General features: G+C 49.5%; 1 protein-coding gene across 1 annotated transcript; it reads right to left on the bottom strand.

Moving 5' to 3' along the window:
• Positions 1-3,362: 3,362 nt before the first annotated feature.
• LOC128114018 (guanine nucleotide-binding protein G(I)/G(S)/G(O) subunit gamma-5) lies at positions 3,363-3,765 on the bottom strand. The gene has a single exon (XM_052743861.1). The coding sequence runs from the start codon at positions 3,701-3,703 to the stop codon at positions 3,497-3,499; it is 207 nt and encodes a 68-aa protein (XP_052599821.1). The 5' UTR covers positions 3,704-3,765; the 3' UTR covers positions 3,363-3,496.
• Between the last annotated feature and the right edge of the window lie 10,730 nt (positions 3,766-14,495).

The following is a 14,495-nucleotide window of genomic DNA, read 5'->3' on the forward strand; positions in this document are numbered from 1 at the left end:
CTGGGCAACAGAGTGAAATCCTGTCCAAAAAAAAAAACCTGAGAGTGGAAGTACCTACCTATAATCCTAATACTTGAGAAGAGAGGCGGAAAGCTCAGGAATTCAAGGCCATTCTTGACTGCACAGCATTTGAAATCAGGCTAAACAAGGGCTGGGAGATAGTTCAGTCTGGAGTGCACGCCTTTAAGCATGCATGAAGATCCAAGTTCCGTTCCCAGGACTCACATAAAAATGTCAGGCATGGTGGCACATCCTTGGGACAGCAGAGCTTGGGAGGGAGAAACGTCAGGATTCGTGGGGCTCATTGGTCAGCCAGGCTGACCTCATCAGCCAATGAGAGGCCCTGTCCCAGAGAAAAGTAGCCGGTGTTGAGGATGGCCCTCAAGCACTCTGTCCTTCACATGTATGCATGGAGACACACACACTCACACACACACACACACACACACACACACACACACACACACACACACACACACGTACACGCACACGCACTGAAAAACACAAGCCTCATGTGGTGGCTCTACCCTTTAGTCTCAGCACTCGGGTAGAGACAGGTGTTATCTCTGAGTTTGAAGCCATCCTGGTCTACATAGTGAGACCTTGTCTCAAAAACAACAAAACCCCTCAGCTTGCCTCAGACCAGTTCTCTCGGTTCAAAACCTCTCATGTCTTCTGTCTCACTGGGTAAAATACCTCATGATTCCCGAGCTGGGTCTCCCCACCTTCTTTCTGTGTCCCCACCCCTTACCTCCTCTGTTCCCTTGGCTCCTCAGAGTACCACCAAGCTCATTCCTTCCCCAGGGTCTTTACACATATGTGACCCCCACCTGGCATACTTCCTCAGATATATGCAGGGCTCCTTGCTCAAACGTCACTGCGCTGGGTGGTGGTGGCGCACGCCTTTAATCCCAGCACTCGGGAGGCAGAGGCAGGCGGATCTCTGTGAGTTCGAGGCCAGCCTGGGCTACAGAGTGAGATCCAGAAGAGGCACAGAGCTACACAGAGAAACCCTGTCTCGAGAAAACAAAAGAAAAAGTCGCTGCAGAACAACCACAGAATCCGTCTTGGAAAGGGCCTCCCTGTCTGCTCCACCTCACGTAGTGCTTGTGACCCTCACTCCCTTATGCCCTGTCATGGTTCTGCAGACACACTTATTGGAGTGTCTTCTTCCCTCTTAGGAGAAAGCCTCTGTGGGTGTAGGACCCCAAAGGTTAGTTGTCTGCGGGACCCTGGAGTCCGCCGTTGTCTGGTCCACAGTGAGCACATTGGCAAACGGATCATCCCCTGTGGTTTTCCCTGAAGGTTCTGGGTTCGACTCACAGATGCAGAGGCAGGGTTGGCTTGTGCATGTGGCCACAGAGAAGAGGAACCTGCCGCTTACAATGTTGAAGCTGTGGGTGAGTCGCTAAACCTCTTTGAGCCTTGACTGTGTCATCCATAAAATGGGCATGACCATACTTGTGCTGCTGGCCATATCCGGTGACTGGGAGCAGTTGAGTGACAGATGTAGGTCAGCAAGGCACAGGGCTGCCTAGGGATTGTGTGTGTGTGTGTGTGTGTGTGTGTGTGTGTGTGTGTGTGTGCCTGTCTGTCTGTCTGTCTGTTATGATTCATGCTAGTCCTAACTCTGGAGGAAGCATGTCTCCTCACCCTTGCAGCTCCACAAGGCCAGTCTTCCTAGGCAGCCAAAGACCCCAAAAGCTGTAGATGTGTGGTGGGTACAAGACCGCATGCTGAGGGCTGGGCTACTTGGGTTGTGGGCTGGAGATCCTCAAGCACCCCATTGAGAGAAGGAGGGCTGGTACACTGGCCAAGTTCACTCAGGGATGTGACCTGGCCCGTCTCCTGCTCGGGAACCTGTCACATGGTTCACATCTTTTCCGTATGAGGGAAGAGGCCAGGCTGCCCACTTACATTCCTCCCCGTGTGTACCCAGGATCTCACCCACCAGAGCAGGAGGCTTCGCCCCATGCCACAGATGGGGCCATGACTCCCTTTCCCAGCGGTCACAGGGCCAGGACAGGTCATGCATGCCAATGAGTCTTCGTGGAGCTACGTGGGGCTCCAAGGGTCTCACCATGCTCTCACCTCGGTCCTCTGCCATCTCAGGGAACAGCTGGAACAGCTGACAAACAGGCCTTGCCTGGGATGGGTGCGGGATGGATGGAGTGAAACTCCTTTTAGAGCCAAGGCTCGCCTGGGTGGAGGAGCCGGGGGAGCAAGTCAGAACTCAGGAATGAGCGAGGTCGGACAAAAGGCGGACACTTCTTCCACCCCAGCCCAGGGTCCTGCTCACTCCTCACAGAGGAGTTTCCTGGGGACAGGCAGTGACCTGCCGGCTGCCTGTGTGGGAAGCGGCTTGGCGTGGCCCTCACCGGCTCATTAGGGGTGATTCACCCAGAACTCACCTGGATGTTAGGGACCTGCCCCCCTGCCACTGGAACCAGCTAAGCAGGCACCCTCGACGGGCATAGAGTCCTTCCGGCTGCCCTCCCTCCCCTCTGGTGCCCAGGGCATAGCCTGCCAGTCACCCAGAATTTAGAGTTCTTTTGTTTGATCAACAAGTATTCACTGAGTAGCTGCTGTATGTCAGACACTGAGCTTAGTGTTGGAGATTCAGAGACTCCAGCCACCCCACCTTGGAATGCACATTCTCAAAGGGAAAGTCAGTAAGATGTGTGATTCCAGCCACGGGGGACCGACTCGGAGCAGGGGCCCAGGGACTCAGGGACACCCAGAACGTAGTGAGGCCTGGCTCCACATACACAAAAATAAATAGATGAATAGTAAATGAGTCATATAATCTTTTTTTTTCCCTGTGTGGTTTTATTGAGACAGGCTCTCTGTATGTAGCCTTGGTTGTCTTGGAACTGCCTATGTAGACCAGGCTGGCCTCCACCTGTCTCTTCCTCCTGAGAGCTAGGATTAAAGGCACTGTACCACCGTGCCCAACCCAAAATAAGCTCTTGAAGGTAGTGTTATAGTGAAAAATAAATCCAGGAGGAGCAGGAGATAGGAGCTGTCATCTTTAAAAATTATTATTGGGGTGTGTGTGTGTGTGTGTGTGTGTGTGTGTGTGTATGTGTGTGTGTGCACGTGAGTGTAGTACCCACAGAGGCCAGAAGAGGGTGTCAGTTCCCCTGGAGCTGAAGTTAAAGGCTATTGTGAGTCACATGACGTAGATGGTGGTATCTGAACCCGGGTTGTCTTCAAGAACAGCAGTCTTTTTTTTTTTTTTTTTTTTTTTTTTTTTTTTTTTTTTTTTTTTGTATGCTGTTTTATTGTATGCTATAGCCAGTGTATATAAAATAGTTAAACCTTGTGAAACAGAAATCCATGAAAATTCAGAGAGGTAGATGTTAAGATCTGACAAGTAGAAGATTGTATATTATGGCACGCGTTATAGAGAAGCTTTTGTACAGACTTCAAATTTAGTTCTCTTGAATGTCCACTGGTTCATGAAAAGTGGTTTGAGAAATCTCAAGATACATGACTACAAAAAGGAGCAGACTTTCTGGGGTCTGAAGGGATTTGTACTTGAAGACACTCCAGTCAGCAGAGGGTCATGTTGAGCATTCTGCAGACAAAACTGTTTCAAGTCTGCAGCTGCCTGGGAAACCTTCACGCGGTTGAGCCCGGCCTCCAGCCGGAGCTGCTGAACCACCTTCTTCATGGCGGCGACGCTGGAAGAACCCGACATGGCGCTCGGGACAGCCGTGCCGACTCGTCAGGCCAAGCGAGGGGCGGCAGGTCGCGGGGCGGCGGGGCCAAGAACAGCAGTCTTAACTGGTGAGTTATCTCTCCGGACTAGGAATCATAATTTTTAAAATGTGCTTATCTATGTATACCTGTGTAACCTGGAGATCTGAGTTTGATCCCCAGAACCCACATTTTAAAAAGTAGAAAGAAGCTGGACATGGTGGGACCTTTAATCCCAGCACTCGGGAGGCAGAGGTAGGTGAATCTCTGTGAGTTTGAGGCCAGCCTGGTCTACAGAGTGAGTTCCAGGACAGCCAGGACTATGATATTCTGTAGAGAGATATTCTGTCTGGGGGAGGGGGGTGCGGGAGAGAAGGAAGAAAAGATAAAAGTGATTCCCCACTTCAGAGGCTGAGGCAGGAGGATTACCTGAAGTTCAAGGTCATTATGAGTTCTAGACCTGCCTGAGATATTATACTGTAAGACACCATCACATTCTTTAAAAACACATGATTTCCATTTTAACTTTGTAAACTTCAAGTGACTCCTGAAACTGATGGCATGTCATGGGATAGTTGACAGCAGTCTCGAGCAGCACATAAATCTTGACAGCTGATGACGAAGGGACCTGAGGCCACATGACACACAAAAATGCGTGCAGGAGGGGGCTGCTGAGACGGCTCAGCAGGTGAAAGGACCTGCCCCCAGCACAGACAGCCTGAGTTCAATCCCCGGGAGGGACTCATGGTAAAACAGGATTTCTCAAGTTGTCCCCTTCCCTCACCATATGTGGTGTGGTATGGATGTGCACGCCCCCACCCCCCACCCCCATCCCCCCACCACCCCCCCCCACCCCCCCCCCCCCCCCCCCCCCGCACCCCCACCCCCCGCCACGTACAAACAAATTTTAAAATGCAAAGCACGGCATGGTGGCCCACACCTTTAATCCCAGCACTAGGGAGGCAGAGGCAGGCAGATCTCTGTGAGTTCGAAGCCAGCCTGGTCTACAGAGTGAGTTCTAGAGCTGTCAGGGCTGTTAACACAAAGAAACCCCATCTTGGAAAAAAAAATAAACAAAAATTTAAATGTCATAAAAATGTTATAGCTGGATGTGGGAGCACACGCCTTTAATCCCAGCATTTGAGAGGCAGGGAGGGGCAGGTAGATCTCTGTGAGTTCTAAGCCGGGTCAACATAATGGAGTTCCAGACCAGTCAAAGCTACACAGTGAAACCCTCTCTCTCTCTCTCTCTCTCTCTCTCTCTCTCTCTCTCTCTCTCTCTCTCTCTCTCTCTCTCTCTCTCTCTCACACACACACACACACACACACACACACACATTTTAAAATACATGCAAAATTGAGGCATGATGGTGCATTTGGGAGGCTGAGGCAGGAGAATCATAAATTGGAAGCTAGCCGGAGCTACATAGCAAGAGCCATCTCAAAAATGAGAGGCAATCAGAGCAATGGAAATGAGGAGCACAGGCTGAGAGCACGGGATGGGCAGCACGGGATGCAGCGGCTGGTGATTGTTCAGGTGACAGGGCCCCACAAGAGTAAGAGAGAATGGGCCAGGTAAGGTGACTCACATCTACAAGCCCGGCCCTCGGGGAGTGGAGGTAGGAGGCTCACAAGTTCAAGGTCATCCTCTGACACATATTGAGTTGGAGGCCAGCCTGGGATAACTGGAGAAGACCCAACCTCAATCAGTACCGTCAAACACAAAAAGACAGGGTTATAATTTGGAACTGAGAAATGGCTAATTCGTAAACAGATATGAAGGAGGAAGTTTGTTTTTGTTTTGCTTTGTTTTTAGTAACTTCCCCGCAAAATACCAAAGCTTGGTAGAAAATTTTGCCAAAGTCCCAAAGTAAATTTTCAAAATCCCTGCTTTCTGATGGGATGGAGAACAGAGCTCCGGACTCCATGACTGCTGGGGTTCCCACCCTCTGCCTAGGGGTGTTCCCTGGGTCCTTGTGTATATCCTGATTCACTGTTACTCACCGTCCACAGTCAGGGCTTCTCCACCTCCCAAACAGAAGGCAGGCTCCAGTGCTGAGGGCCAGCCTCAAGCCCTCAACAAAACTGATTACTGGGTGTTCTGCAGGGGCTGTAAGGGGGCGGGGCTGGGGAGAGCAGGTACGACCCTCACCATCCTTATGCACTGGCCGCCTGAGTTGCCTTCCTGGCTCCTGCCTCAGCAGATCGTTAACACCTCACCTCGCCTTCTCTTATCATTTAAAGCCGTATCTGAGCCCTGCGGTGGTGGCACAAGTCTTTAATCCCAGCACTCGGAAGGCAGAGGCAGGCGGATCTTTGTGAGTTCTAGGCCAGCCTGGGCTACAGAGTGAGTTCCAGGACAGCCAGGGCTACACAGAGAAACCCTGTCTCAAAAAAAAAAAATCCGTATCTGGAAAAAGACCCTATGGTCCATGGAAACAATGGCAGGGGTGGCCGGGGTTGGAGTTGGAACCACAGGCCCCAGGGCTTCCTTCTTCTCAAAGAAGAGGTAGTCCAGAGAGGCCCTCCAGAACCCGGGGTCAGGGAGGCCCCCCAAGGTGGGTCTTGCCTCCTCCCCAGGCTCACAGGGCTCTTGGCCCAGCTCCACTCTTCTGTCCTGTGAGGAACAGGACCATCTTGGCCACCTTAACTCACGGGACTCTCGGGAAGGTTTTTAGTTACAGGGCGGGTCTAATCCTGGAGTGGGGCCCGGGAAGCACGGAAGTGTGAGGACACTTGGGGTCCCCACGTGACATGAAGGGAATGGATGGGAGGGCTCTGCTGCCCCATCTCACACATCCTCCCACACCTACCAGGACAGGTGTGCCTGGAGACTTCCAAGGAAAGTCTGAGGTTGACGAAGGGGTACCTGGGGGGGCTCTGGACCTCACAAAGGCCTCCAGATGGCACTGACCACCAAAGCCAGCCCTGTGGCCCTCTGGTGACCATATCTGAGCCCTGACCTTAAGCTGGCCACCCACAAGTTCTCTGGGTTAGGGTAGGCGCCAGGATGGTGTCAAAGCCCAAGGACACACTATCTCTATCTCTGTCTGAGACATTCTCATTGAGAAAGTGAAAAAGACAGGTTAACGTGGGACTCCTCCCAAGCTTGAGAGCCACAGGTGTGAAGGGTCCCCAAAATAGCTTGACCACACAGCAGCCATGACAGTCTTAGGGGCCTAGACACAGCTTCTGTGATAGCCTTACTGGCAGGCAACACCCAGACCCAGGAAAAGCCTTAAGCTGATACCACCTAGGGATCTACCCAGAGGTGAGGAAGTACCTAACATCCCAAACATTCCAACCATTAGATAAGGTGGCCAGATGTCCTTGAGTTTAGCACACACCTATTTTTTTGTTTTACAGATGCCCCTAGACAATTGTCAGCCAATCAGAGTCCTGGACCCTGGAAATCCCCTCACCCCAACCTCTGCTATGATAAAAACTCTGCCCCACCTGAGCTCAGGGCTCTCTGCTCTCACCGCTGTGTCGGACAGACGGAGGGACCAAGCTCTGGAGCTTGAAATAACGGCTCTTTGCTCTTACATATGGGATTCGGTCTCCGTGGTGGTCTTTTGGGGGGGGGAGGTCTCCGCGATCTGAGCATAACACAGGAATCCAGGAAAAGAGGGAGAGGGCCAGCAGCAGCCCCTTCACAGGCCCACGGCGCTTTGATCGGATCATCTTTATCTCCCTACCATCTGCATTCCCATCCTCTGTCTCTGTATGTGTCCATCTGTCATCCATCAACTGTCTATTCATCTGTCCACAGGGGCTCACATAGCCTAGGCTAGCCTTAAATTCCCTGTGCAAATCTTAAACTCCTGACCCTTCTGCCTCCCCGTCCTGAGTGCTGAGATTACAAGTGGGCACCACCATGCCCAGTTTATAAGGTGCTGGGAATGGAACCCTGGGCCTCCTGCATGCTGGCTAAACACGATACCAACATTCTCTACATTTTTTGTTTGCTTTTTTGTTTTTTCGAGACAGGGTTTCTCTGTGTTGTTTTGGTGCCTGTCCTAGATCTCGCTCTGTAGACCAGGCTGGCCTCGAACTCACAGAGATCTTCCTGGCTCTGCCTCCCAAGTGCTGGGATTAAAGGTGTGTGCCACCACCGCCCGGCTCATTCTCTGCATTCTTAACCGCTGCACCTAGAAGATACTAGAATAATTCAGCAGTAGCTATTGCGATCATCATACTGACCTTTCACAACAGCTCCAGGATGCATGCCTATTTAAATTTTAAAGATAAGGTAGTTCACCAGGTGTGGTGGCACGAACCTTTAATCCCAGCACTCTGGAGGGAGGCAGAGGCAGCTGGATTTCTGTAAATTTGAACCTGGTCTACAAAGTGAGTTCCTTACTAGCAAAAGCTACATAGTGAAACTTTATCAGCAAAAGTGCAAACAAACAAACAAATAAATAAATACAATAAAAATTTAAAATATAAACAATACATATGGTGCTTGCTTCGGCAGTACATATACTAAAAACAATATATATATATATATATTCATAAGCAACTTAATTAAATGAAATAAAAACTATTATTTTTGTTTTGTTTTTTTGAGATAGGGTCTCTCTGTAACCCTCACTATTCTGGAACTCACTCTGTAGACCAGGCTGGCCTCAAATTCAGAGATCTACCTGCCTCCCGAGTGCTGGGATTAAAGGTGCATGCCACCAATAACAACCACCTGGCTATTATTTTTATTGTTTTATTATTTTGTTGTTGTTTGAGACGAGGTCTTTCTACATAGCCCCGGCTGTCTTCTGGAATTCACTATGCAGAACAGGCTAGCCTTGCCCTCCTGAGTGCTGGGATTAAAAGCATGTGCCACCATGCCCAGCTGAAAGAAACTTTTCAACACTCGGCCCACTTCCTCACATTGGAGTCTCTCCTGGTGACTGAGTCAGGTACACACACACACTGTCACCTGATTCTCCCCACAACTTCACAGTGGTAGGAATCATTGTGCTGGGAGGAAATCAGGCCCAATGAAAGAAAAGCGCTGTGTGGAGTCCTGCAACCCGTAGCAAAGAAAAAGTGCCCCCACTCAGTCCTCAGCACCCCCCTACCCCTCCATCCCCCAGCTCCCCAGAGTCCCTGCCCAATACCACTCTCGGTGACTAACAGGAAGAAAATGGCTGGCATCCAAATACTTTATTTTTTAAAGGGAGCCCAAGTTCCTTGGTCACAGGCCCACAGTCTCCCGCTTCTCCACTTTGCTGGAGGAATTGAACTCAGAGGAAGGCACACACAGTGGGTAGCACACTTGAGAAGTAGTTGACTTTTTTTTTTAATTCCTCAGAGTGCCAGGATGTTTTTGTTTTGTTTTGGTTTTGAGACAGACAGGGACATGTGTAGCTCAGGCTGGCCTCAAATTTGATATGTGGGTTGTGGTGATATTTTATTTGTGCTGAAATGTGGTGATATTTTATTTGTGCTTTAATAAAGCTTGCCTGGGGCTGGAGAGATGGCTCAGCAGTTAAGAGCACTGGTTGCTCTTCCAGAGGACCTGGGTCCAATTCCCAGCAACCACATGGCAGCTCACAACTGTCTGTAATTCCAGTTCCAGGGGACCTTCACACTGATACACATAAAATAAAGTTAAATAAATTTAAAATAATAATAATAATAATAATAATAATAATAATAATAATAATAATAATAAAGCTTGCTTGGAGATCAGAGGAAAGCCAGCCACTATAGTAAATACAAAGTCAGGCAGCACCCGCCCTTAATCCCTTAGCAGGCAGGGTCTCTGTGTGTTCAAGACCACACTAGGAAACAGAGCCAAGCGTGGTGACACATGCCTTTAATCCCAGTACCAACCATAGAGACCTGGAGGTCTGTACAGACAGGCAGAAAGTGACAGAGCTGTATAGGAAGAGGAAGTGAGGTAGCTGGGCTAAGATAGCCAATGAGAGGGCAGAACAGCAAGGCAGTAAAAGCGTGGGTAGACAGGAAGTAACTCCCATTTTGGAAGCTACAGAGCTGGTGAGGTAAGGTGGTTGGTGGCTCTCCCTATTTCCCTAATCTAAGGCTTTCACCCCTATATTTGGTTCCGTTTTCTTTATTTAATAAGACTGCTTAGAAATTCCTCTACAGTGGGTGAGGATGGTTTTGAACTTCTGATCCTTTAGCATCCATCTTCCAAGGGTGGAGAATTTACAGGTGTGCCATCACTGTGCCCAGTATATATGGTTCTAGGGATGAAACCCAAGACATTGAGTATCCTAAGCAAGTACTCTACCAGTGCACATCCCCAGCCTCTGAATGGATTTTGACAATAAAACAACTCACAACACACTTTTTATCTCCTAAAGCAATTTCACAGCACAAATGTGGGCTTACTACTATCTACTTTTTTACTGGAGTTAGGGAGGAGGTATATGGGGGGCAACAGGTCCATTGCTGTGGAACAATTTTTTTGGACACTGTATTAGTATTACTCTCATTGGTTAATAAAGAGCTGACTGGCCAATAGCAAGGCAGCAAAAGGTTAGGTGGGACTTGGGGGGTGGGGAAGAGCGAGGGGAAGAAGGCGGAGTCATGGGAGTAAAAAGGAGAAGTAGAGAGAAACAAGATAAACATGCTGTGCTGAAAAAAGGTACCGCCACATGGTAGAGTGTAGATAAGAAATATGGGTTAGTTTAAGTTGTAAGAGCTAGTTAGTAACAACCCTGAGCTATTGGCTGAGCATTTATAATTAATATTAAGTCTCTGTGTGGTTATTTAGGAGCCTATGGTCTCAATGAAAAACTCTGCCTTCTGTCCATAGCAGTCCTCAAAAGGACACATGTAAGGTCACAGCTGGGGTAGCAGTGACCCCATGTGTGACTCCAGGTGCCTCAGGACACTACCACCAGTGGCCTTGTGAAGTCAGCACTGGGAACCGTGGCTGGTTCATGAACCTGTGTCCACCTGGCCGGGTGCTACCTCCCAAGACCTAATTAATAACGGATAGGTCCTGACCCTCATGGCAGGGGACACCTTTTCCAGATGGGGGTTTAGCCCTGAGTGCCCAGGCAAATGTACAAGTGCCACACTGTGCCATTTGCCAGGCCCAGCAAACAGTTGGTCTAGTCAGAAAGGTCAGGCGGGAGTCAGGTAAGCACAGAGGCCTGGCAGCAGGCACCCATGGGCTCATGCTGGGGACACCAGGGCACGATGTGCTGTGGGCCCCCTGTGTCTGCTGTCCTTGAGGGTCAGAGAGGAGAGGGTAGGTTCCAAATCCATGGGATCCCTGCTCTGCTTCCCACCCTGAGCCAAGTGTGTGCCACTAGAGCGATGGTTGTGACCAGCAGTTTGCTTACAGAAAGGGGCAGCAGGATGGCCATCCAGTGGCCAACCACATCTGTTTGGGCCTTTCATTATGACATTTTTCCCTCTTGATCACAAAAGGATCTTGTCTTCACAATACGAAAATTGAGGGTTACCAAAAAACCCACATGTGCACAAAATAACACCAGCCATGGTGCCGTCTCCTCTCAACTCTGTCAAAAGTTAAAAGGCAGAGGCTGGGGCTGGAGAGACAGCTCCGAGGTTAAGAGCACTGGCTGCTCTTCCAAAAGACCCAGTTCAGTTCCCAGCACCCACACAGCACCTGACTCCAGTTCTGGCCTCCGCAGGTACTACACAAATGTGAAGCCCAGACATACATTCAGGCAAAATACCCACACATACAATTCTTTTTAGATTTATTCATTTTATTAAGCAAATAGTTAAAGACAACAAATGCTCCCATGTCCCACCCCACATCACCCTGCTCTTCCTTCCCCCAGACTTGCAGAGAGCGGGTATTGACAGAGCATTCTGGAAGGTTCCTTGTCTTCCCATGAGAGGAGACAGGAGCTGGTGTGCTCCAGAAGGGAAAGAAACTCAACAACACACATACTACACACAACATGCACGCATGCACAGACAGACAGACAGACAGACAGACAGACACACACACACACACACACACACACACACCTCGGGACCAGGGAGGTGGCTGGTAAAGTAAAGTGCTCACTTGCTCAGCAAGGACGAGGACATGCACTAGGACCCCAGAACCAAGTTTTTAAAAAACCTGGAAACAGTGGCTCAAAAAACCAAATATTCATACATCTTCAAATCCTTTATGTAAGTTATAGATACCGATATAAAAACACATTCATAGACATGGAGGTAACTGATGCCAGGGTTCTTGTTTCCATTTTGTTCTTTGAGAATGGAGCTGGGCGGTGGTGGCGCACACCTTTAATCCCAGCACTCGGGAGGCAGAGCCAGGTGGATCTCTGTGAGTTCGAGGCCAACTGGGCTACAGAGTGAGTTCCAGGACAGTCTCCAAAGCTACACAGAGAAACCCTGTCTTGAAAAACCAAAAAAAAAAAAAAAAAAGAAAGAAAGAAAAGAAACCGGAATCTCCAGGCTAACTTAGAACTCACTATGTAGCCAAGGATGACCTTGAACCTCTGAGCCTCAGGCTTCTGTGTCTCAAGTGCTGGGATCACAGGCACAGGGCACCACACTAGGTTTATTTATTTTAGGTTCTTAGTTGTTCAAAAGCAGAGCTACCAGCTTAAGTCGTGCTGGGATCAAGAAAAATGAGCCTTGGCGGTTCGTGTTCCTGGAGTTGTGTCCATGCCAGTGGATGTCCACACACTCCAGAAGGGAATTTGACATCGCTGCTGCCACTGTTGCTGTTATAGCAGTGGCGGCCACCTCTGCTACTGTTTCTGGGATTACCATTTCATAATTGCTTACTACAGCTAGCAGAGTGGAGACCCTGGCAACAAAAGTAGCTACCACAGTTAATTAATCTTTCATTCTATTGGGCATGATAAATTTAATTCAATAGTTATATACATTTCCATTAACTTTGAAAAGTATAAATTTATAAACTCAAGTTCCATTTGCTTTTGGGATACCATCTTACGATAACTCCAGTTTGCAGTAAGGCTCGTTAAGGAAGGGAATGGCTCAGTTGCCTTTAGCCAACTGGCTATGGGTGGGATAGGACCTCTGTTGGTCTTTTCTGTGTTGCACAGATTGCAAGCCCAGCGCCACTTTGAGATCTTTGGCAGCAGTTAACTCTGCAGCTCACACACGGTTGAGCCTGTATGATAATGAGTATTCAGAGACGGGTAATTCCTGGGGGGCGTTCACCAACCTAAGACAGAGTGCCTGTGTGGCCTGGGCAGGCGTCTCCATGACGGGTAAGGTGACCTGCTGACGTCCCAAGCAACCTAAGTCAGAAGCTCATTTTTTAGTAAAAGGGGGACCTGTAGGGCCCTGGCCCCTATTTTTGGTAACTGTTGCCTTGCTTGCTGACCTTGACCTTGATATCCTCCCTATGCTAATTCCCTGCCAGGTTCCACCCTCCCGAATGCTTAAGGGAAGTTCCTTGTCTGTGTATCCTGCATAATAAGCGTTAACAGCTTAGATGCAAGATTGTAAAACATCTGTAGCGAACTTCTGCCCTCTGGGGTTCTCCCATTGTGCTATAAGCCTGTATTTAAGACCTCCTCCCAGCCGGGTAGTGGTGGTGCATGCCTTTAATCCCAGCACTGGGAGGCAGAGGCAGGTGGATCTCTGAGTTCTAGGCCAGCCTGGGCCACAGAGTGAGTTCCAGGAAAGGCACGAAGCTACACAGCGAAACCCTGTCTCGAAAAAACAGAAAGAAAGAAAGAAAGAAAGAAAGAAAGAAAGAAAGAAAGAAAGAAAGAAAGAAAGAAAGGAAGGAAGGAAGGAAGGAAGGAAGGAAGGAAGGAAGGAAGGAAGGAAGGAAGAAACCGGAATCTCCAGGCTAACCTAGAACTCACTATGTAGCCAAGGATGACCTTGAACCTCTGAGACTCAGGCTTCTGTGTCCCAAGTGCTGGGATCACAGGCAGAGGACACCACACTAGGTTATGTGGTGTGGAGAAGGAAACCCAGGGCTTTGGGCACACTGTGAAGCATGCTGTCAATTAAGACACATCCCCAAATGTTCTTTGGTCATGTGATTTAAAAGCTTTGTTTTAAAAATATGCATATATGTATGTGTTGCGAGAGTAGGTGTGTGTGTGTTGGGGGGGGTTCACATGCACACAGGTGCCCCTGGGTGGGATTTACAGTGTGGATAGGTGCTGGGAACTGAACTTGGGTCCTCTGCAAGAGCAGTAAGTTCTCTTAACTGATGAGGCATCTCTCTGGTCCCATGATCACATGATTCTAATGGATCCATACACAATATCATAGAGAGCTACCCATTGCAGGTAAGCAGCCCTGTACACACACACACACACACACACACACACACACGGGGGGGGGGGGGGGGTGACTCTGAACTTGCCAAACCGTCCAGGATTTGGTGACCACCCTCTAAAGGACATGTTGAGAGCAGGTTGGACTGTGAGGCCCGAAACGCCAGCATCCATGTGGCTGAGTGCACAGTGCAGTGAGCAGGGTGTGTCATCCAGCTGAGAGGCCTGGCGAACGTTGGACCTGCGGCTCTCCCTCATGCAGCAGCATGTGAGATGAGGTGGATGCTACAGGCAGGTGCCAGCAACTGGCCACACTCATTGCGTTAGGCTATCCTCCTTCTATAAAAATAGTTCTCATTCTGGATGGAGGGACAGTGGGCGCTGCTCTCTGAGGGTGAGCTGCATCTGCCACGCCCACAGGCCCGCCCCCTGCTGCTGGTCTTGGGAGCCACACCCTAGCTACCCAGCCCAAGCCAGGGTTTGGCCCGACACAGGTATCTATTTACAAGCGGAGGAGGCAGGGGAGAAGGACCATTTTACTGCACCAGAGGATCTGGT

This window comes from Peromyscus californicus, unplaced genomic scaffold, assembly GCF_007827085.1.
Source record: "Peromyscus californicus insignis strain IS unplaced genomic scaffold, ASM782708v3 Scaffold_19__1_contigs__length_69161282, whole genome shotgun sequence".
NCBI lineage: Eukaryota > Metazoa > Chordata > Mammalia > Rodentia > Cricetidae > Peromyscus > Peromyscus californicus.

Bases quoted from the DNA above. Each gene is read 5' to 3' on its own strand.
- LOC128114018 (XM_052743861.1), bottom strand. From the start codon at position 3,703: ATGTCGGGTTCTTCCAGCGTCGCCGCCATGAAGAAGGTGGTTCAGCAG.